This window comes from Diadema setosum, chromosome 10 (assembly GCF_964275005.1).
Source record: "Diadema setosum chromosome 10, eeDiaSeto1, whole genome shotgun sequence".
Lineage (NCBI taxonomy): Eukaryota > Metazoa > Echinodermata > Echinoidea > Diadematoida > Diadematidae > Diadema > Diadema setosum.
In genome coordinates this window covers 18669082-18695143 of record NC_092694.1, presented here as the reverse complement: position 1 = coordinate 18695143, position 26062 = coordinate 18669082, and the positions used below count along the sequence as shown (strand labels likewise).

The 26062-nt window shown below is 38.6% G+C and overlaps 1 protein-coding gene across 1 annotated transcript in view; it reads right to left on the bottom strand.

Annotated features, from left to right (window-relative positions):
- The window catches only part of LOC140233622 (uncharacterized), a 38129-nt gene extending 21218 nt beyond the window's left edge, over positions 1–16911 (bottom strand). The window contains exon 1 of the mRNA XM_072313723.1: positions 16704–16911. Coding sequence (XP_072169824.1) covers positions 16704–16911 — 208 coding nt within the window. The remainder of the gene's footprint in view (positions 1–16703) is intronic.
- Between the last annotated feature and the right edge of the window lie 9151 nt (positions 16912–26062).

The following is a 26062-nucleotide window of genomic DNA, read 5'->3' as shown; positions in this document are numbered from 1 at the left end:
TTGCTTTTTAGACAGAAAACTGCCCAAGTTTTTCACTTTAAGTGTGCATCGGATTGTTAAAATTTAATTCTGAAATGCAAAATCTCCCTTCTGTGAGAGGGGATATCTCCTTTCGATAGACTCCTTCCCCCTGCTTGGTTCCTTCCACAGATATAACATACTTTGGAGAATGATAATTTCCCTTATTCTATGAAAAATGTTTTTAAGAGAGATTTTTATTTGAATTCCAAAGATGAAAAGGCTTTCCTATATATGCACGATTGTTCATTTTGGAGGGCAAGAGGCATTTGCCCCGCCTCCCGAGAAAATATGGGAGGGGGAATGGTGGGGACATAAAACTTTGCCTCCAAGTATTTCCTGAGATTGAGATTTTTTTTTCTTCACTTTTTTGACAGAAAATGAATTGTCACTGAACATTTCAGCTATAGTATGCACCAGATTAAAAGGCAGAATCTCCTTTGCATACCCCCTCCCCCACACTATCTTTCGTTATGTCCCCTTCCATATACGCTCAGTGCTTTTGTCCCATTTTTTTGTTCTATATCATCACAAAGTATGTACTAGATCTTTAATTTCAGTTCCGACTTATTAAAGAAAATCCCTCTTGTTGGAGGGGGTAGTGTATCTTTCAATTAACAACCCCTCCTCGGTTTCTACCCTTAGATTTGGTACACTCCTTTGACTGATAATTTCCCAAATATTCCATCATAAATGTGTATACTAGATTTTTTTTTTTACATTTTTATTCTTACTGCAAAGGCTCCCTCGCATGGGAAGGATTGGGGGACAGCCCCTTTCATACCCTCCTCTCGCTGTATCAACCTCTCCTCCATGCATTGATTATGGCTACACATTTGGGTATGGACTTTTTTTTTCTTCAAAATGGTAGTTCAACCAAGAGTGGCACGAGATCATTGAATTGCAAACAAAAGAATGCAAAAGCTCCATAATGTAGGAGGGGATACCTCCACCCACATCCTTCTGTCGATTGGTCTTCCTCCATAGATGGCTGACTTACTACACCTTTTTGATACAATTTCGAGGTATTCCTTCAAAAGTGCCTGTGTGCCAGGTCGTTAAATCTCATTTCTCAAAATACAAGAGCTCTGTCGAATGGGAGTGGAATACCCTACCCTCGCCAACGCTGCGCTTGCTGGGTTCCCATCCATATAGACTTGGTACACCTTGGTGATCCATAATTTTCCAAATATTCCCCAAAACGTATGCATCAGATTCTTAAAAAAAAAAAAAAAAAAAAAACTTCGTCTTTGGGAGGAGGGTAGGTGAGATGCGCCCACACCCCATCAACTTCCGTATAAGTGATGACGCACACATTAAACAAGAGCTACACTGAATCATTGATTTCAGGTCTAAACCTGCAAAAATCCAATCCCCCACCCACATCCTCCCCCTCCCCCTCCGCGTCATTCCTTTGCACCATGAACTTATGCTTTTACATATTTTCCAAGTTCCCCCCCCCCACGTGAAAACAGATCGATACCCCTTGCTCTGTGCACATACCCGACTTAGATAATTACCTGAAAAGTTCTGCGGAATGAGTAGCCACTTTTTTGGTAACAGAAATGCATGGTTTGTAAGCCCTACATTATAAACAATTATTAACTATTAACTATCGCAATATCAATATTAACATCCTCACATTTCATTCGAGGTATTTGACCTTGTGTGATTTTCATAGGTGAACGGTAATGGCTCGTTAATAAACAGGGCCTACGAGTGCTCTCTAAAACATCATCATGTTTACCATTGATGATGCCAAACTATTCTGATACTTTGAGGTCATTGACCTCTCGAGATCATCAGAGGTCAAAGGCAGAAACTCGTCTGTGTGCCTTGGAATATGAAGACGATGTCACTGTACACAGATATGCTTGTTTTGTACATCTTTACCATGTTTGACCTTTCACCAATGATGTCATACTTCAATATTCTGATATTCTGAGGTCATTGACCTCTCAAGGTCATCAGAGGTCAAAGGTAGAAACCTGTCTGCTCTTTAGAATATGAAGACAATTTCATTGTAAGACAGATATGCTTGTTTTGTACATCTTAACAATGGTTACCATTAACCAATGACATCACAGATCAGTATAATATTTTGAGGTCATTGACCTCCAAAGGTCATCAGAGGTCAAAGGTTAAAACCTGTCAATGCTCTGTGGAATCAGAAAATGGTTTCCTTGAAGTATAGATGCCTGTTTAGTGAATCATAACCACATATATCATTCACAAATGTCTAAAAACATCGATATTTTGATATTTAAAGTTCATTGACCTCTGGAGGTCATCAGAGGTCAAAGGTAAAAACCTGTCAGTGCTCTGTTGAATCTGGAAATGATTTCTCTGTGGTATAAATGCATGTTTAGTGCAACATAACCACATATATCATTTGCAAATGTCTAAAAACATCGATTTTCTGATATCTAAAGTACATTGACCTCTGGAGGTCATCAGAGGTCAAATCAGACTTACCTCCCGATCTTAAAATAAATCTTATGGTATGTACTAACACTGGTGAAAGTTTCATGCTTTAGTCAAATTTTGCACAATTCACGTGATTTTGAGGGCTTATCTGCTCTACTACATAGTGAGATAAGGTTTTAACGCATAGATGTAAAGTCGTCTATTATTGGGTTCAGTGGGCACTTGACAGAAACAAAACAAAACACAGCGAAAAAAGAAAAACAAACAAACACACACACACACACAAAAAAAATCCATATTGCTTGCTGTCACAGTTGTAATTTTATATGCAGACAAAAAGAATGTGAGTGGGATATTTCGTCTGTTAAGGGAATCGTTTTCAAAAAAAAAATAAGTTCACTCAAATATATTATGTATATAGATTCAGTGACTGTAGCAATGAGTAGAACACTTCAGTGAAAGTTTGAGGAAAATCGGACAATCCGTTTAAAAGTTATGCATTTTTAAGGTTTTAGTGCCGCCATCGCTGGATGAGAAGACTATGACAGTTTGTGACGTCACTGCAGGACTATAGGATTTTCACAGTGTCATGACGTCACACTTTCTCTGATTTGTTTATGAGTTTCATAGTTTTAGCTATAATAATTTACTGTTGTTCAGAGGTTTGCTTCGCAGGAGGCCTTTAGCACTATAATAAAAATGGTTCTAGGATTTCGTGATTTTTTTTTTTTTTTGCAAACGTTTTCAGATGCCTTCTCAACAAAATTAATCCTTCTCCCCCTCAACTGTATAATGAAATTATAATGAAAATAGTCTACCTTACAGACATACATTGTAAACAAGTTTATTGGTACGTTTAACCACCTAGCTCGTGCGCTAATGATGACATGCTTCTACTCATCTCGATATAACATCATCATCATAATCATAGCAGCAACATCAAGGCTAACAATAAACATGAAACAACGGCAGCTAACCCTGCTTGATATCGTAATGACTGAGTGATGTTTCCGTTATGAATAAAATTTAAAATTTTGCACGTTTGCGACAGATGCCCAGTCGCGTAAAGAAAAAAAAATGCTAAAGAAAGTTCAGTTTGATTCCCAATTCAGTGTGAGCTTCCTGCACACGGTATATAATCTATCAAGAAAAAGACAGAGAGAGAGAGAGAGAGGGGGGGGGGAGGGAGAGAAGGGAATGCCGAGGCAAATGAGGGTAAAAGGGGGCGAACTCTCCTTGAAATAAATCTTTAAAAACTAATCAAGTCGCCCATCGACGTTTTGCTGCTTATGCTCCATAAACAAGAAGGGCGGCTAAGTGACTACAGTGATTACCGATAAAAAGGTGCTAACAAAACCGCTATAGACAGACCCTCGTAAACCATGCATGTAGGACTTTTATTTATGACTTTAAGATAGCAATGCAGGAAAGGACTATGTAGTAAATTAAGTCGAGTAGATGCTCACAGAGATAGAAGTGCTTCAGAGTGTTTTGTTGCCGTTTTGCACACAAGATAATCTCCCCGCCTTGTCCTGTTAATTATTTCAGAACGCAGCGTATAGCACTAACACTAATGTAAAAAGTTTGATTACAGACAGTTCACAAATTTTCTCACTGAGCCCGTATGATTGGTTCTCTAGTTTGAGCCTCAAAGTGTTCTGACTGAGGCCAGTGTTCAGGATGTTATCCACAGAACTCTTATATTCTGTGATGTTATCCCGTAGGCCTAAAACACGGACTGTGGACAGGGCGTGCATGAAGGTCCTTTTGAGGACATTATTCGTGTTGTACAAATTTTCTATTCCTGCAGAGCTCATCCCGTCGTCTGCCAAGGCAAATCAAACTAGGGTATTATACTTGGTTACATATTCGGTAATATATTCCTTTTTCCCGGGACATAATGCAACATGTGGAATTTAGGTTCCCCTCCCCCCCCCAAAAAAAAAAAGACAAAACAATATAAAAAAAAGAAAGAATAACCAAAAAAAAAGTTCCTGAAAATTTTAAGACTTTATTGTCAAAAGAATAAATTTTCCTTGAATCTTTATGTAGTAAAAGGAGACATCTGTGCACTTTGTTCTGCAGTGTAGGGTATTTGCGATATGGGTTTTACTTGGGTTTTAACACTTGCAGCGAATGATAAAATGAATATGTTGTGCGAGACTAATATACATGGAGCTATTCGGCCGAAAGATGGCGCTTCATGCCGCCTAATGCCCAGTGCCGGGATGCAAGATAAAAATCTCATAGACGCCCGTTCTGACAGTGAACCAAATTAGTACCTCACGGCAATCGGTCAGATGGTAGCTTTTTACTATTATCTCTATGCTGTTGGTACGTTATAAAACTATCATCCGCAAAATCCTTATACAATTAGGCATATGAAGCACTTTTCTTATTTCTTCCTTACATCTAAATAAAATTCAATCCTACACAGACAATTTCATTAAAACTGCCTTAGAATTTTGTGTCAGAAAAAACGTCAAACATTGTTACCTCTAAGTTTATGTAAATTGTTAATCTCCTTACCCAGAATTTCACATTCAGTTTTCAAACTTGCCCCTGTTCCTTCATGGCGAATATGCATGAGAAGGGAAAGAGAGGAAGTAAAGGTGAGAGAGATGGAGAGAGAGAGAGAGAGAGAGAGAGAGAGAGGGGGGGGGGGGGAAGGGAGGGAGAGAAGACCTAAGGCAGGAGAGAGAGAGACGGGGGGAAAAGCCGAGGCAAGCAGGAGAAATTTTCTTCTTCAGCTGACGTGGGGTATTCTATCGTGTTGATTCTCCATCTAATAGGAGGAGTAATGTTCTTCAGGATAAGGTAATAAATCACATATCTGTTATTTGATGACAACTGACCTTTTGCAGAATCAACACCCGGGGATAGACGGGCAGATCACATTGATATTTATTTGGATTATTTCCGTGTCGAATGACCCAGGATGCGTTGATTAAAAACCAGGAGGGCTTGAGGGAGGCGTAAGGGACAAATCTGGTCAGAAGTGCAGATAGGAGGAGAACGCTGGATGTGAAGTCAAAGTACCAACACTACAGTCTGTTTAGAATCAGCTCTGACCTAATATTATATTATAATTTCAGATGTTAACCAAAACTTGCGATGAACTAGGCGGAAAGAAAACTTTTCCTGCATTTGTGTTTACTCTTTTTCAGTGTATGCAGTCTTTGTTGATAATGCCTTATAAACGCATCAAAATGTTCCAGTGATGAGGCAACTGCATGCAATGAACATGATGAACAATCTCCCCGTATCCATTTTAATTTCAGACAGGTTGTTACTATCATGTCCTTTATAAACTATTATAAAAGAAATATTTCGTGACTCGGCTATATCTCGGCTCTCTGCTATTCTGCTCACTAAAGCCTTACGATGATCGAACTCTAGGCATTGCTAGGTGACTTCAGAGCAGCACACATCCTTGCGACAACTGTCGAACTTACTGTGGTTGGTGGTCCCTAACGAGATATTAAAGTTTTATTGTACTCGTCCGTCAACTGCTCTGGAAAACTTCACAAATCCGTTCAAGTGAGTAAAATAGAAACCACAAATGAATTCAAACACATTTACCTCCTTCAAGACTTTTTTTTTTTTTTTTTTTTTTAGAATTTGGATACAACTTCCTTGATGACTATGCCCTTGTTACATTTTTAAAATTTTCCCCTTCGGCATGGAATGTCTTTGATGTGGTGAAAACCACTGCTTCCCTAATAGTGATGCATGTCACTTAATTTTCTTATATGATCTTATTGTAATTTGCATATTTTCGATGTGCAGTGGTAACTTATTCACATTACTCTGATTATAGTATTGATGATGAAACAAAGGAGCTGGCAGCTTATATCTTAGCCAGAACAATCAAATGTGAATATAAATGATCATGACTCTTCCAGTCAAAGGTAGATGTGAAATAATGACCGGTTACGCAGGGAATCCTCAGTTGGTATTCGGTGATATGTCGGCAAACAAAAAGTCTCTTTATATTATCATGACTGGAAGAATCCCGAATCATCGTAGGAAGGAGTTTGTGAGATAACCTGTTTTTCTGATTTTGTAATAATCAAACGTGTTTGGGGTTTTTTAGGTGCAAACTTTACACGATTTTTGTTTCAATATCAATGGTATATCATGTATATTTACGTGTTTAGCTTGCTTATTTGTATGTACTTACACAAAACTTCACACACACTCTTATACATGCTATTCATTACCCCTCTCTCCCTCTTTTTATCTTTATTCCGACGTAAAAATAATAATGCTAATGAACGATAAGATGTCATACTTTAAGATCGGAGATGTGTCAATAGCTCTCACTTTCCCAGTGAAAAACTATCTATTTCTCCATCTCTTTCAATCTAGCTATCCATTAAATTGTCGATCTGTCCATCCATCTTTATTTTTCATATCTATCCACCAATCTATGTACCTCTGTTGCTCTCTCTCCGTCTTTGCTTTTCCCCTGTATTTTTTTCTCTGAGTCTCACTTCAAACAGCTGAAACGTTGCTATAAAATTCAAATAAACACTATTACGGCTGTCAGGACCAGAGGTCAAAAGCGCCGATGTCATCTCCCCCACAGTCAGAAAGAATTAAAGTATGCTTCAAATTGAGAGACTAGTAGAAGTCTGCCAAGCACTTTTCTCACCCTAGCTGTTGTCAGTGAGCTGAAAGATGGGTGAGGATTGGTTCCCCTTTGAACTACCGCCCTGTCGAACTTCTCAGCACATCATTTGACGACGTCCAGAGTTCGCTCTTCACCCAACCACGAAAAAGTGTGTATAGATGTGTTTTTCAAAATGAACTCACTCAAAACTTCAAGAGGTCTAGCGAGTGTATGATACGGTTGACAGCTGAAAAAAAAATAGTGCACTTTTTTAGACTTACAATGAATTACATCTGTATATCAAGAGACCTTGACAATCTCGCTCTCTCTCTCTCTCTCCTTTTTTTGTTGAGACTGTAATTTTTGTTTTTGGTGACTGAAAGTCAAAATAAAGTTATATCTAACTCATTGTTTATTTGCAGGTCTCTTGCAAAGTCCAGCAGTAAAGGGTAAAATTCAGGATCTTGAATTCACGCCCTGGGGCATGTCCCTCCCTCTCACCTGATCATCAATGTACACGTGAACTCATGACACTGAAATGAAATGTGTTGAGCTCTTGAGTCCAATTCTGGTTCGGTAGGAAGATAGTTTAAAAAAAGATAAACCCTCATTTATGTGGGTCGACTCGTGACTTGTACTATAGTGTCTTATAGTTTGATCTCAATCAGTCGAACACTTTGATTGATCCTACACATTGATCATGAATCGTCAGTACAGGAGACCCGATAATATAATTCTTTTCGGAGTACGATAAAAGGAAAGTGAGATCAAGTATCTTAGTAAATGAAATAAGTTTCAAATATAAATGCAGCATAATTTGTAAATATTCGGGCGCGGTTACTGTTATTTGCAGTGTGTACAGTTCCCAAGTAAATGGTTGAACACTCAACGCCACTTTCGGATAGCAGAATTCACATAATTTGGGAAGACCTTGGTTCACTTTTAAGCGGGATCTTCCCGCCAGGACCTCAGCGAACCCCGGTTGGTTAGAATGCACCGAAAGAAAGAGAGAGAGGCCGAGGTGCAGGTAGGTGGAGTTGCTGGGGCATTACCACGCGAATGTAGAAAAGTGTTAGATGCCCGCCGAACCAGCGGCACGCGAATGAGCGGCATAGGCACGCGACCCGCACGCTTGTTAGAGAGCAGGATTCGCCACGGCTCGTGCTGCTCTCAGCCTGCGAGTTCAAAGAAGACCCGAGTGGAGGCCGAAAGTTACCCGCGCTCCAGCGGTAGCGCCTCTAAAGTAAAGCGTGTAGGATACTAAAAGTTCTTTCTGGGTAAGTTAGTTCCACTTGCTACTCATATGTTATGCTTTAAGTGAATTCTCCACATAGTATGATATCACACGAATATGATAATCGTTCATGAATTATATCGGTACTCTGAGAAAGTGGTTGTAATATGATAAATGAAAGACTTAAGCCTTGGTAGGAGTAACGGTGATTATGAAAACAATAGAGCAGAAGTGAAAAGAAATAAAACCCACAACTGAATAAGATTGAGATGAATGAGAATATTGTAATCAGATATGTTAAGCACCTGTCCATTTGACGGTCATGTACATCTACTCATTCATTCGGTTGGATACCTATTCCACACGAAAACCTGTTCTCCACCTGTTCAAACTTCTGCATTGTTCGTGCTGGCTGCCAAGAAGGAGGGAATACCATTACACAAATTATAAGTCTTAACAGTATTTACTCCTTTGCCAATGTGTGGATTGAAATTTATTACGCATTGGTGAGTCTATTGTTTGGCATATGAAACTAGATGGTTTCTTGTCTTGCATTTTTTTTTCAATAATACATGCATAATAATTATATACGTATATATCACATGGAGGGATCTTTTGAGTGAGACCACTGGTAGACCACCTAAGTGTTGTCACCGCAGGTTCTATGTGACCCCCACGATTTGAAGGGGAAAAAAGGATGTACCACACATTTACTTTCCATCTACCAAATCAATGTTGGAAGCAACTTTGAAGAAAAATTGTGGGCTTCCAAAGATGGCTAACATTCACTGGTACTGGCCACATCGTGGACTCGAACTCTTTTAGATATATTATGTCTTTGGTCCTGTCTGAGACCCTCTCTATGTTTCACACTCGCTGGCCTATCATGTGGAACTCTTAAATAACAAGGAGACTATCATGGAGACTATTTTGGTGTTTGCTTTCTGTCACAGGCAGACTGGTCCGGGTTGTTCCACAAAGTGCATGGTTACACAGATGTACTCTCTGAATGCCCTTGCTTGCAGAGGTAAGTTCATGAACTGGGGATTTTGCAATACGAGATCCCACGAAAGTCCTTCAAAACTCAGTAGTAATAGGCTTCATCTCATTGGTAAACAGAACAGTCGTTTCATACTTCTTGTGGGCTCTCCATGGCCTAGCAACAATAATGATATAGTTACTATATTACCAATGCAAACGTCAATTAGAATGGCAGAATCTAATAGTGAGCAAATTACGGGCTGCGTAGTTGCTAAAATTAAACATCTGTAATTTGAAAACTGAGTGATACAAACGCATTACTAGAAGAAATGCACAAACACACAACACATAAACACGATTATTACTGTTGTTTCTTGAAACTGCCTGATTTTTATCAAAACAATCTAACGGTGAAATGTGCCCACTTTATGTTATGGCCCATAGCAGTGAGAATGACCTTTATTGTTTACAATAGGCTGATGTTGATGAAAACCAGAACGGTCTCATTTGAGTGTCCCAATCTCCCTAGCCTCCGTCATGTCAGCTTCAAACGAGTGATTTCTCTGTCATTACACAAGGCACCACCATTCCAGACGGTGACCTTTGCCCTCGGAAGTAGCTCAACAAAGAGCGTTACGACTTCACCACCCCCGGTGTTTGACTAAGAAATCAGACCCGGTCGTGCGCCACGTGGTTAATCTCGCTTAACCTTGCAGAGTATTATAACAAAATATGGATAAGTATTTGTCCGCGACAAGTGAGATTCTGATTATAGTTATGAGTCAAGAACTCTTCATTGTAGTACATTTATTCCCCTTGTCCATGCAATGAGTGTTGTACACAGTAGTCATAAAATGAAATGACAAAACTCATTACGGCTGATTTTTTTCCACTTGCAAAGGTTAATCTTTGTGATAAAAACAAAAAATACCCTCCTGAAATCAAGGTATTATACAGTTACAATTTACATGAGTTTATTCTGTTGCTAACAGTTGCTCCGACAATTCCTTTGCAGTGGAATTATACGTGAGCTAATTGGTCACTTTAATGAGCATGTTTTAAAAAATACACAATCTAGATAGGATTTGGGGTGTGCGTGTGTGTGTGTGTTTTTTTTTTTGGTATATCCTAATCTATCACGTTACTAATGGAAATTAGACTATTAAGATACATATTTTTATCATCATTTTCATTTTAGTAGTGATGTCAAAATTCTCGGTGTCATAAAATGCGAATTTCATCCGCCATTTCTATACTCTCTCTTTTCAAAATTATTGTGTATAGTTATGTTTGTTTAACAGCACTACTTTTTTTTTTTTTTTACATTTCTTCGGACTAAATTAGTATCTTCATACCAAAGGTAAAGTTACGTGGTCTCACCAATGTGCACCATCTTCACACCCAGGGGAGTGATTGAGTCTACTGTCAGAAATGTATCTCAACAGGGCTTGCGTGTCAGAATAGTTCAAAGTTCAAAGTTCAAATTTATTTTCATTTCCATTAAATAAACAGAGAAAATCATATACTATATATAAGCAGAACATATTTGTATAATTATTTGTATAATTGCAAAAACGTAAATCAACAACCAAATACATGTGATAATGAGTAACAAAAAGAAGAAAACATTTTATTTTTTTTAGTTATATACATATGCATAGTACAGATGGCACTGATTTTTCAAAGGCGTTTAATTTCTGCAAACAGACATGCAATTATTTTAGAATCTGTCCATAATGAGCTCAGTTTTCTTTGGCAAGGTTCAGAGTCTGTTTGCTATTTGTCTCACTAGTATATATTAAACATTTTTGACAGAAGCATACATGTTTAATAATTTTCTAAAATTGGAACTTTAAATAGTCAGTGTCCTTTGTGTACGTGGTTTCGAAGACAAGATAATGCAACACTTCTCCATATTGATGAGTAATCAACCAAAGCTCATAATAACACTTTTTTTAAGGTAAAATCTGATCGTGTTCATATTAGTTTTGAAAACACAGATTGCAATTGTATGTAAATTCTTCAGTTTAATTCTTAATCTCGTCTTCTTATATTGTTACCTGTGGAAGATTAATTTTCTCACTTACTTTCAGTGAATTTTCGAGAAGCTCTTAGGAAGATTTTAACTTGTATCACGTCTGGAAATGGCATTATAGGGCCATGGACAAAGACCATATCACTACCATGAGATCCGCACCCCTTTTGCGTTGACATACACAGACAGACACACATACAAATGCATGTACACTCACGAACAAACACACATACACCTTACACACAGACGTCTCGTTCATCCCCTCTTCGCTCCCTTTTCTCCTCATCCACTCCCTCTTTCCCTCTCTCCCCCTCTCTCTTTCTCACTCACCGTGTTTACCGTCTATCGCTCTCTGCTCAACCCTCATGTAGCAAAGATTTAGTTAAACTTTAATTTACGGATATGAATTGATACGTAATGAAATCTGAATACTCCTTACGTTTCTATCACATGTAGTCGTCAAGTGCACACGTGTCAACAGCCGACTAAAGATTAAAATTTCCCCCTTTTGGGAAGGTAATTAAGTGTGAGAGTTAAACTCAAATATTCACTGCGTGGGTTTAGTAGTGAGAAAGTGCTTTATTAGGCTTACTACTTTCAATTATGGAACCATATCCAACACACTTCTTGTGGACGGCCCAGTGATCTTCGCACTGGACTTGATCGAATTTCATGCAATCACACAGCCTAAGTGACGATATAGCGAGAAACTTACTTATCGTTGTATATACATAAATACGCACATGTGTGTGTATCAATTTAATGACTGCACACTCTAGCAATAACCAATGAACTGTAGTAGCTGTAGTATAGTAGTAGAAGTAGTAGTACGATAAAATCATCATTCGTTATCACACCATGTTAGCATTACAGGATATGATATTAGTACCAGCATTACAAACAATAATCTTCATGAATGTCAAAGTTCTACTAAAATCCCATTAACTGGTCATCAGATGAGAGATTGCGATAATCTAAGGTATTATAATCAGGACATTGAGATATTCACTGGATATTTAAAGGGAATGTATAGTTTTGGCTGAGACCTAACTTCAGGTTTTTGTTGAGATAATGAGAAACCTCTCATGAAATGTGCAGAGCAATCATATTAAACGGTGGGATCCACCTTTTATTACGATGGCTTTGTTTAACTTTTTTTTTGGATGTCTCAGCCATTCAAAAACCGATTTTCACCATATAAACTTTGAATTCCTATTAAAATGGCATGCTCTGTACTATTTCATAAGTGGTTTCTTGGTATCTCAATCCTCAATCCTCAACTCCACCAATACTATACCATCCCTTTAAAGTCTTCTGTCCTCAGTAGGTATTGCTGTCCAATTTTCTGTTGCACTAATTAACATTCAAATTAGCTGATTGAAAAGCTGACGGAACCTATGAAGTCTTTTGCAGAGAAAATATTTGAGTTTATTATTGGTCTTTATCGCATCTTTATTCCTTCCTTCAATGAATGAATAATAATATCGGACATCAGTTTGACATGTGACTCCATGAACTCCACAAGCAATCGGTCAGTCAGAAAAAAAAATACGAACCATCAAATGACCATCATATCAGGCAACCATGAAAACGTTGACATAACAAGTCGTGTAGCTGAATGGGAATGATTGTATAGTGTCGTTTCCCAAACATCAGTTTATCATAAATTGGTATCATAGAGCATGTAGAGTATGAACTAAACAATTACTTCATCAAAAACGGCTGATAGACGCATGTGACTGACATGATATAACATTTGAAGTTTGTTTCCAGACAGAAATATGGAAACTCATCTCCACCGTCATTCTATTAAACCTTGAAGCCGTTCTATGTGCATTTTACTCTGACAGTATATTATAGCCATATTATAGGCTTTAACTGGATGATGTCGAACGTGGCACTGAGACTCCAAAGCCTTTCATGGAATGCCACCATGCGCAACACGAATATCTTACTTTGTAAATAATAACGATATCGTACTTTTTATTCTTTACTTCTGACTTTATTTCGGTGCAATTCTGATTCCCAACTGCCATAATAAACTGATAAGGAGAGAATGAAACAAGTCATCTTTGTCATATAGAAAATAACTAAGATATAAAAATTGCAAGGGACTTTTAAACTATCATCACCTAAGTACCTGTCAATTATTTCAGACTTTGATAACAATCCACCAATAGCTGTTGGATAAGGGTTTGGAACAATTGAAAGAGCACATCCATAAACGCTTGGGATTCTAATGCATTATAGTGTTTTACTACAACAATATAAACCTGGAGCAAACCTTAGATTCACTGTGAACAATCTACCGAGAAGTTGGTTGTTTACATTTTTTTTTTAATTTCGTCGGTGGCGATGTCTTTAATTTACTCTTAATGCTTTCCATGACATGAATGATGTATGCCTATTCACTACGAAAATGTGCTTATGATGACCACAAAGAGTGTAGGTTTGATAACTTTCCTCTCAAATCGTTTTATCAATTGTGATGACAGTGGGACAGAAAGCGATATCTGTGAAAAAATAATTATTTATCCATATATGAAAATAAATGATAATTTTAGATTTCTTGATGTTAACAATGCAACTCTGGAGAAGGTTGAGAATTGTTAACCCACTCGTTTTCTCATGTTCTAAAAAACGAGAAGAAATATAAAAGGCACATTATGAGGTTCTCTCTCTGCTCAAATTGAGTTGGATACGGGGTGGCCGACGGTGTGGGGACCGGAGCGGCACCCCATTGCCACCTGTTGTCTTCTGTTCAGCTTCAGACACAAATCAAATTCAAACATGGAGAGAATCATCCAGAGTGACAGTGACAAACAGCGGCTCTCAAGACAGCGAGTCGGTAAAGTGCGGTTTTATACATCCGTTTAACTCGCTATTAAAATGTTCGATAATTTTTGGCACGAAGAGCACGAAAAAGGCATAAACGCACACGAGCCATGTAGCTCGTGATGCATCTAAAGCAATAAAATTGTGTAGCTATGGAAAACCCGCTCGGTGACACATTATGCACAAAGTATGCACACCACACTCACAATGAAATATTAGTTTGTCTGTCATCACAGTATAACAATATAACAGCCTGCGGAAGAATTCAAAGATGTTTCTGCTTTTCGACATGAATAAAAGAGAGTTATACGATGGCAGCTCTTAAATCACCATAGAAGGGGAAATGACGATCAGTGCAGTGGGGTCCAGTGCAGTTCCACATTTGTGCCGGGTGGCCCACATCTTTCATATATCAAACGCTACTTGCTGCTATGTGGAAAGTAAAGGTGAGAGTTGTTGGTCATAGTTAATCCAATAATCTAATTTATCGACTTTATGGTTTCATCGCGAGTCATGAAGACGGCCGGAAGATTTTCCACTGTTGCCAAAATTAGAAATAAGTCAAGACATTTCAGGGAGCAAAGATAGCCACCAAAGAAAGTGGATCAAGAGAATATGATTATAATGTTTATAATATTGGAAACCAGTCATTTATACCTATTCCATCGTTTCCACGTTAACCAACCATCTATTAGTTTAACATTTCAATACCTACTAGAGTATCAAATGAATGATCGACATTCAACACTTATGGTGTTCTAACAATGCTGTGATTGATGAAATGGAAATACAGCACGATTGCGAAAAGAGTGTATTAAGGGAGAAAATAACAAAAAAGGAAAAAGTCCTCTAAAATGATTCTACAGTGGATAATAATAAAAAAAAGACAGACAGACAGAGAGAGAGAGAGAGAGAGAGAGAAAGAGAGGATCGTAAGAAGATAGCTAAGAAATTTGACGAAAATAAAATTAACATGTCACTTGTCTTCACAGACTTAAAACATGTTTATCAGATGAATTGATTCTTACCGGGATCTCATCAACTAGTTGCTTAATTCAGTATGAAAGAAAACAGTTTGTGTATTAAGACCCTACGCCACTGTCTTTAATTATGATTTCAATGACTCTTTAGAATGAAACTAGGCATTGGTTTCTTTGAAATTATACCCTTATCTCCCGCTGTCAGTTTAGAGTAATGTTACCAAGGGCACTGCTATAAAGTGTATCATCAGCAATGGTGAAACTATGTACATCTTACATGAAAGCACTTTGTTTGGTGGATACATTATTGGAAACAATATCATGAGTCTCTGAAAACAACTGAAGAATATAGACTTTATAAATTAAAGTAGAAAGTAACAAGGAGTAATGGGAAATGGATGAATACATTGTAAGGACTTTGCGCGACTAGGAATAGAAATAGAAGGCACGAGACCCGGACAGCTACTCTTCGATGCGAGAGAGAGATTGACAGGGTATCGGGAGCTGACTAAAATGAGGAAAGCTATTTAGAGAGTTTTTGCAAACAAATCGCACGAGGCCCAGTTTGGATTTTGCGACTGATCGGAACGCTGTATCAATATTCGAACCGCGGCGAACGGAGGCAAGGCAAACAGCTTAGTTCAAGGCTCGCCGAATCACAGCACAAATGCTGCCATTTGACTTCTCAAACTTATAGCAATTTGCAAAGTTGACTGTTCTTTTTCCCTCTCTCGCCATAACCCGGGTCCCTAAAATTGTCCCTTTTTACGCTGTCCATTTGCCATTGAAGCCGCAGGGAAAAGAGGGCAAAAGTCACCCATGAAGTGCGGATATTACCCTATTTCGATAAGGGGAGAAGTGTGACCTATTATGAAATACGTCTGTCGATTGTTGTGCTGTGTATCGCATTTTCCCCGACACTCTTTTTGCGAGCAGAACAATGGCGTCCAGAAACGACCAATTGACTTCTGCGCAATAACTTTCAAGTAGCCGACGAAATTTACAAGTGCTGTGTACACGTATGAATGAAACAACGGACGAGAGATTAAGTATCCCGATATCTGACCTTTCAGTCATTGTTTGAGGATGTTTTGCCATAGGTTGTCGAAAGTAACAGGTCGCAAGTAACATAGGCTCACAGAACAGTATAAGCTTAAAAAGTAATTACATTTTGTAATTTTGTAATTCATCACAAACACAAATCAAAAGCTGTCATAGTCCAAGAAATCATTGAGCGCATCAATTGCAACAAATTAATATGTAACGCTTTCTGTCAATATATGCATATCAGCGACGCATGGAAAGTAAATCCAAATTACACACTCAATAATCGGCAACCCCCCTTGAATTGAAAATAGTACATAACGTATTCATTGCGCGTTTTAGAAATTCTTGACTATTTCTCATGCTTGCTGTAATGTGAAGTGATTTTTTTTTTTAACATAAACACAATGTAGATGAAACAGATATTTGGGAAAATATCAATATTTTAGGATAAAAAGAAGCAAAACGTTCCAAAGATATTTAGTCAAGGAAAATGAATGGCTATGAAATGTAATTTTGATTTGTCTGACTTACCGCTCGGGTTCACCATAGAGATGGGAAGAGTCTTGGCCGCGTTGGGGAAGAATTGAATAATGGGTGCCGAAGCCGGTCTCTGGGAAGCTCTAGCCGATACAGGTGTGGGAGTTGCGATGTGACTCTTCATGCTAACTGGCGGCACGGACGAGCTACAGGTTGTCAATGTATGAGGAGAGTCGGAAAGGCTGCCGAGCTTTAAGGCCATGGCTGCTCGAAAGACGCCGGAGGAAAATCTTCGGCACTCGCTCTATCGAGTGCGGGACGAGAGAAAGTGAATGAGAACGAGGAGGAAGAGAAGGATGCGGTGGCGCATGAAGCGTTTCCAGGGAGATATGGAGGCGAGAATGGGATGCTAGCTTTTTGTCTTCTTTAAGTATGAGGAAGAGGGGATGTGGTGGTAGTTAAAAATGATCAGAGTCTTTTGTCTTTAGAAGTAGTCGAGCAGGGTGACGAAACGTAAGTTGCGTGTGGCCGACTCCGAGAACAGAGATTTCGTAATTGATTTGTTTTCACCGATCAAATCATCCCCGACTTATAAAAAAAAGCAGTGGCGGCTTTTAATTCTAGTTTTCAGACACCTGGCTTGGTGCGAGGAAGTGATATATCACCGAGAATTAAGTGAGAGTAGAGATGGGGGAAAGATCGGAGCGAGTCAAGAAGGCCGTCCTTTTTTCGGCACCCTGTCGTCAACACACCGGCAACTGGTGTAATGCTGGCATAAGTGAACGGGTTAATGCATTGTGCGCTCTGTGAGTGGCCGGCTCAGACGTCCATCAACTTATATACCTGTTTTTCACGAATCACGGCAGATGCTGGATTAACAAACCCATACAGTATGCTGCCCCGTCTCCTGCGTCATGGAACTCGTAAAAATCTGCACAGCTGTGGTGTATATACGGCGGGTTCTCGAGATGCTCCTCAACTTGAAGTTGACGCTATAAAAAACTGGGCAGCTCATGAATGCGAAATGTGGAAGAAAAAAAGTTGGTAACAACAAATTGAAATAGTTTTCTCAACCATCAATTATTTTTGAGGGATATCGAGAGATAAATTGCTTTTGTAAATTGAGCTAGGGTAGTGACTGGTGTGTGATTGGTATGGCCGTGCTCTGATTGGCTGGTGGCGGCGTTCGACACCACCTCGATCGTAGCCAAGCGGCGCGACAGCTCGCTCCTCTCTCGACCCGTCCCGACGAGTCTGGGACCTCTCAAAGGCTTGTTAAATCTCCAGTTTCACGCCGCCAATTCATTACATTAAGCGGCACGTGGCCAGTGTAGGCTGATTGCACACCATATGTCGAGAACCAGTCAAAAAACACTCTCCATACGACGCCTTCCTACTGGTTACCCCTGCCTCTCTCGGGCGCGTCTCGATGCTACGAACTTCGCGCTGGGATTCTCGCGATACCTAAACAGGTGGTAATTACGCATGCGCTCCTTGTTGTTGCGCTTAATCTTCTTCACACTTTGTAGCGTGAAACTGATTTTGAAAACATACGATACAATCTACCAGCATTCAACAGTCATTTTCCAGTTTGTACTCAGTTTAATCAATTGAACTGCCTTAAATTGATACGGTTACATGTTCCCCTTTACGCAGCGAGAGGCAGAATGGCACGCTACCAATCGCCCGCTCGTACCTACCCATCAATTCCCGCCTTTCCACAGTGATTGGAACAAGCTGCCACCAGCACACTCTATAAAACAACCGCAAATTATTGCATCCATCTTTTATTCTTTTATGACTCGCCGTATGCGATTTAAGGGATTAAAACTCAAATTAAGCAGAATTACTGTTTCAAATTATGCTCCTACAATTTGACCCCGAGGGAGTTAACGCGGCGTATGTTGCTCCCCGATCACTTCAATGATACTGTGGTAAAACTCTCACAGAACCCAATGAGAGGATGCCGATATCTTTTCTTTCATACTTTCTGAATAGCAAACTTCAGCCAAGTTCATTTATTCGTGATTCGGAGGTCTTGTGAGGTTGCCCGAGACGACCGGCCCAATTGAAATCTCCGCATGTCGATCTAGTGCTGCGAAACATTTTAGGCGTATTAAGGACACCATACTCTCATCAGCTTAAAAGTCATGAATAATTGATGGTACCTTCCAATCGACAGTAGCGCCACGACGCGCCTCCAAATGTGACGAAAACAATTTCCAATAGATGACGACATCTTGTCATTTAGGAGCGTCGCCTATTTTGACCCAACTCTTTTTTTTTCTTTTTATCACCCAGTGATGTTCACGAATGTGGAAAATAAACCCACCACTGAATGATTATTGTCGTTTTGTTAGGACACCCTTGAATGACGATAGTGGCAAATGAAGGGGAAAATTATTTGTCAAGTTTGCGTGATTATTTACCGCAGTTTTGTCCTGTTTTATTCATATCATAGTATCGTTGCCTTTACAATCATGAATTTTATCCATTAACAGACATATGGTTAATGCCCCGTTGTATCAATCACAATAACTTTTTTTGCAGTGATTTATCAAATATTGATATGCTTTGAATTGCACAACATTTATAGATACGACGCAATTCCATCAAAACAACCTATTAGTTAAATACTTGGTTGTTGTGTAATATTTTTTGATGTCCCATGCAATGTGCACAATCACTTTTGTTTTCCTGTGGTGAATCACATTGTCAAAAATGGGCAAGTTTGCGTAATTATTTACCGCAGTTTTGTCCTGTTTTATTCATATCATAGTATCGTTGCCGTTACAATCATGAATTTTATCCATTAACAGACATATGGTTAATGCCCCGTTGTATCAATCACAATAACTTTTCTCTTTGCAGTGATTTATCAAATATTGATATGCTTTGAATTGCACAACATTTATAGATACGACGCAATTCCATCAAAACAACCTATTAGTTAAATACTTGGTTGTTGTGTAATATTTTTTGATGTCCCATGCAATGTGCACAATCACTTTTGTTTTCCTGTGGTGAATCACATTGTCAAAAATGGGCACCCTATCAGCCATGAGCAAAATGAATTGGAATTTACCTGAATATATACGCTTTCGGAAAAGTTCACACACAATAGCAGAACACATTAGAGGGTTAAGTAAAATTCGTTCCCTTTTTTTTTCGGGGGGGGGGGGATGGGTTGATTTATGTGCGGTCATCACTAGAAAAGAAGGTCATTACAGTTCGTGATGTCACAGAAATGGAAAAAAAGAAAATAGAAAAAGATTCCGCACAGGCTGATTTTTCCGGTATAAATGAAAACGCATCTTTGTTGCCTCTTTAAGACGGCAGGAGAAATAACACTACCCTTAGCATATGTCTGTTAGAAATTGAGGGAGTTATACTTTAAAAAAATGTGAAACAAATCTGTGTGGGGATAATTCGTCTTAAAACCCACGTTCAATTGATGATTTCAAGTCAATTGATTTTTTGCATAATGACACAGCAAGTAAGTCATGTCTAAGAGAGTATAAACAAGCAAGACAAGAAGGTTGAGACACCAGGACGATTCATGACATCGAGTAACTTTACATTAAAACACTGCTGTTGATTGATCCCACCACAATTAAAATATAATTAAAAATGAAGAAAAGTCAAGAGAAGAAAGCTAGGTACCCCTCATAAATACAGAGTCCTAACACTTTGTATTGACATTCCATGAAGATAAGAGGAAGGAAGGAATTGATGTTGTCTGTGATAACGATGATGCCGCTTTCATCTGTCAACAACAACAAAACCAACTCACTCCCGTCTACCTGACTTGCCTTATGTTGTGCACCATTTTCACTCGAGGGAGAAATCCTTGTATGAAACATTTCTGTCGCCCACATTTTTCTGCACCAATCTACCATGGAATCCACAGGCAACACAATTCTACATCAGGATTACACCTAGCTGCATAGGTCGACATGACAATAATCGATATTACATCGTGAGGTATGAGTGGAAAGTGTGATAAACCGAGACACATTGGAATGCTTGCGTCGACATTTTCTAAACTAATCTACGCTAGGACACAATGGGTCGACATGATTCTACACAAGGCTACACTGGAATGAATGGATCTATACATAATTCTACACAAAGTAACAGTGGGATGCATATAGGTCGACAGAATCCTACACCAGGCTACACTAGGATGCACGAGTCGACCTACATTACACTATACACTAAAGACACAAACACTACTGAGTATTCAACTCCGGAACGAATTAGTCAGCTTGATTTTACACGAGGATATAAACGTCAATATATCTTCAACAGATTACAGATGAGTTCATGGCTTAACATGAAGGTTAATTTTATCCAAAGCATCGCATTCTAGAAAATAATATTTTAAGCTTCATTCATTCCTTTATTATAATATATAAGCAGACAAATTCTTTGTTTGACATTTCTTTGATTTGTGCCTAGTCTCGGTTCAACTCGGCTAATATCGCGCTCCCTCCATAGGGTACGGAGAATTTTTTTAAAATTATTTTCTTGCTTTTTATCTAAAGTTATATGGACGCAGTATTATAAAACTGAAGGCTAACTTCTTGTTAAATGAATACTTAGAAATAGTAGTAACTGCTTACCAGCACATCCACCAGGCAGGAAAAGTTGTATTTAGCAATAAAATTGAATATCAATAGAAAAAGACAGTTAATACATTCAATGCCAAATTATAAAATGGATGCTTTCTCCATGTGACAGATCATTCTGATCGACTGGTCCACGGAAGTTCATCCGTTGTTTGAACATGACAGGTGTATTCTATAATTGTTACTCGGGCAAGCTTAATGCATTTTGTCACTTTGAAAACAAGTGAAGTGCCCAGCCAAATGAGAGAGAGAGAGAGAGAAAGAAAGAAAGATCGTTTGTACCCATGTGCACAAGAGCTAACTCCTAACTGGCTTATTCATGCTACTAAGCAATGGTGATAATGGTAATGCTGACGGTAATACAATGCGACCATAACTTTTTGCCATTATCTTGTCACAATAATCATAATGATGGTAATCAACAGCAAAAGGCAACAACGTCATGATTGAAGGTGGAATATACACTTTCAGAAATAAAATTTATGATGTAAATTATCACAATGATGATAAACCAGACTTCCCCCCCCAAAAAAAAAATAAAATCAAGAACCGCTGCGTTTTCCTCTGTCATTTGCATGTAATACAGTTTTACTCATCATGATCTGTGGTGTACAGACATATTACCCTCAGGAGTCTATAAACACTCATGATCTGTGGTGTACAGACATATTACCCTCAGTAGTCTGTAAACACTTATGATTTGTGGTGTACAGACATTTAACCTCAGTAGTCTGTAAACACTCATGATCTGTGGTGTACAGACATATTACCCTCAGGAGTCTGTAAACACTCGTGATCTGTGGTGTACAGACATATTACCCTCAGTAGTCTGTAAACACTTATGATTTGTGGTGTACAGACATTTAACCTCAGTAGTCTGTAAACACTCATGATCTGTGGTGTACAGACATATTACCCTCAGGAGTCTATAAACACTCATGATCTGTGGTGTGCAGACATATTACCCTCAGTAGTCTGTAATCACTCATGATCTGTGGTGTACAGATATATTACCCTCAGTAGTCTATAAACACTCATGATCCTCATGATCTGTGGTGTACAGACATATTACCCTCAGTAGTCTGTAAACACTCATGATCTGTGGTGTACAGACATATTACCCTCAGTAGTCTGTAAACACTCATGATCTGTGGTGTACAGACATATTACCCTCAGTAGTCTATAAACACTCATGATCTCTGGTGTACAGACATATTACCCTCAGTAGTCTGTAAATACTGTCTGTCTGTAAAATCTGTGGTGTACAGACATATTACCCTCAGTAGTCTGTAAACACTCATGATCTGTGGTGTACAGACATATTACCCTCAGTAGTCTATAAACACTCATGATCTGTGGTGTACAGACATATTACCCTCAGGAGTCTGTAAACACTGTCTGTCTGTAAAATCTGTGGTGTACAGACATATTACCCTCAGTAGTCTGTAAACACTCATGATCTGTGGTGTACAGACATATTACCCTCAGTAGTCTGTAATCACTCATGATCTGTGGTGTACAGATATATTACCCTCAGTAGTCTATAAACACTCATGATCCTCATGATCTGTGGTGTACAGACATATTACCCTCAGTAGTCTGTAAACACTCATGATCTGTGGTGTACAGACATATTACCCTCAGTAGTCTATAAACACTCATGATCTCTGGTGTACAGACATATTACCCTCAGTAGTCTGTAAATACTCATGATCTGTGGTGTACAGACATATTACCCTCAGTAGTCTGTAAACACTCATGATCTGTGGTGTACAGACATATTACCCTCAGTAGTCTGTAAACACTCATGATCTGTGGTGTATAGACATATTACCCTCAGTAGTCTATAAACACTCATGATCTGTGGTGTACAGACATATTACCCTCAGTAGTCTGTAAACACTCATGATCTGAGGTGTACAGACGTATTACGTATTACCCTCAGTAGTCTGTAAACACTCATGATCTGTGGTGTATTCATACTTCCTGCCGTCATGATCTGTAGTGTACCAAATATTGCCCCGCTGTTACAGTCTATGTATTCTCATGATTGGTTGTGTACAGATATATGGAGGCATCCCAAGACCTAGACACCCAAGAGTCACACAGCCCATGAGCTACATTTTGAAAAAAAAAATTAAAAAAAGGTCCATGAGTCATACACCCACTAGTCAAACAACCCTCTAGCTAGACACAAAATAAAACAGGCTCACGAATCATAGACACTAATTAAGACAGGTCCAGGAGCTAGACACTAGACAAATAAGGCCCATGAACTAGGAACTAGGCAAATTAGGCCCACGAGCTCGACACAAGGCAAAAAAGTCAACGAGTTCGACATTACGCAAATTAAGTCCCGCGATGTAATGTCGAGCTCTAGAGCCTTTCTTTGCCTCGTGTCGAACTCTTCTTCTTCTTTTTCTTCCTGTACTGTGCAGAGCCCCCTGAGAGTATACTCACACACTCGTGGGCTTTATTTGCCTAGTGTCCAGCTCGTGGACCGTATAGCTCATTGACCTATTTTACTTGGTGTCGAGCACTTGGGCCTTTTTCACGTTAGTATATAATTCATGGGTAGCATGACTCGTGGGCTGTATGACTCAGGGTGTCGAGCTCGTGACGTGCACTTCGGATATGTTGCCCCTTGGTAATCTGTACATAGGCTTACTTATGAGCTGTGACGTACAGACGTATTGCCCCTATTTGTAGTCTGTAAACACTCATGATCTGTGGAGTACAGTCATAGCCTTTGTCTGTCTGTGATTTGTAAACACTCATGAACTGTGACCGGGATTTGTGATGTACAGACACACTGCTCCCCGGCAGTCTGCATACACTCATCTGTGGTGTACAGGTATGAACAATCAATTCGGTGATAAGGGCTCTTTGGATAGGAAGTGGTGATAACTCCTAGGCGCTCAAATCGCAAAAAAAAAAAAAAAAAAAAAAAATGGATCAATAGGAGGCCATCAGTAAATCATAAGTATGACACAAATAATAAGTATGGGTCATAATATGAAGAATCATATCTTCATTTTCGATATCATAGCAAATTTGTAATATTCATCATCAACTTTTGATGTTTACATTGAAATGATTACAGAATGAAATGACTTAATTTTCGCCAGAATGAGTTCGCGACAAAATATGAACAGCTGCTTCAACATCCTTACAATGATTACCAACCCTATCTGGTGCGATCTTCCTTCGTACTAACTTTTCTTTAAAAAAATCCTATAAGTAAAAACTTACTTGAAATCTTATATGTTACATACAAAACATATTGTTAAATAATTTTCCAAATGTAGATTCAAACACTCTACTCCAGTCATATACTTCATCCGAAAGATTTCGCGTATCTCAAAAAAAAAAAAATATATATATATGATATTATATAAAACACTGTCGAACGGGATATAGTCAACCAAATAAGTATGAAACTGTTTTGTTTTTGATATTGCTATATCAATAAAATCACGATTTGTTATCTGAATTAATCTATTACGTTGTATTATTTGATTATCACTTTTTTGCAACCGATTGCTATTCAACATATCAAACCAAGACCTTGGAAAAGCTATTTTTATCTTTACACACTGAACTACACTACACAAACAATTCGTCAACATCACACCATTTATCTTTTCAAAACCTAGCCATAATCCAGTTTCAATTATCTGATCCACTTTTACTATACCTTTTTTTGTACCCGTTAAAAAAAAATCTATCTGGATATCTATTATTTGAAATTTTCCAAATAATTCAATTTTCAAACTTGTCTTTTTTTATTATGATTTTTTTTGTGTGTGTAATAAGAGTGGATTCAGATTCTTGTTACATTGCAAACGTTTGGGAAATTCTCTTTGTTAACATGATGCACACACATACACTATTCGAGATGTCGCATTTCACACACATTAGATCATTGGATAGCAAATAAGAAATGAACATGAAAAACAAAATAGTTTGCTCCGTTAGAGCATATAAGACGGTTGATATACGAAATAGCAGACTTGAAATGCATTAATAATTGATTTGCAATAAATACAGAATGCATAGATAAGTAATCATGTAAACTGCAGAATAACAGGAAAGCACATTTCACTTGACGGCTGTGCTCTGTGCGAGAATGACATTGTAATATGTATATTGTTTACAGTAAATTACATAAATCTACCTATATCTGATATATTGTCACTATCGATAACACCCAAATTGAAAATAGATTATTAAGTAATTCCGGATGGCCGGACAGTCAAGCAGTAAGTCCTACTGGATCCATAACCACGCCCTTCTATGCCCGAGTCTCAATGGTGAACTCTACTCTGGTCACGTTACTATAAAGTAACGTGATAAACATGATAAAGGCATGGTTTCGTGAAGCGCCGGCACAAGTACATCAAAACGTTGAACAGCCCTGCGTTAATTGTTAAGTCTCCCAGAATCGGAACTATTACGACACTACCCCATGTACAGTGTGTAGGGTCGTACCATGGTGTCTTATGTCGTACATATAAGCATTACAGAAGTTATACTGCCGACGTAAAAACTCGGGTGACGAACATGCATTCAATAGCAGCTGTATGCAGTCATCGGGTTTGAATGTTACAAAGTAGGCCTACACTTTTTGTTTTTCTGACAGCGTCGTATTTATGGGAAGAATGTAATCATGAAGTAGCCAATATATCATTAGCATCTTTGTCAGTTCAGAATTGAGCATACTTACTGCTGACCTTATAATGTTTGTCGCAAAATATTTGATTCTAGCTAACGTTGACTGAA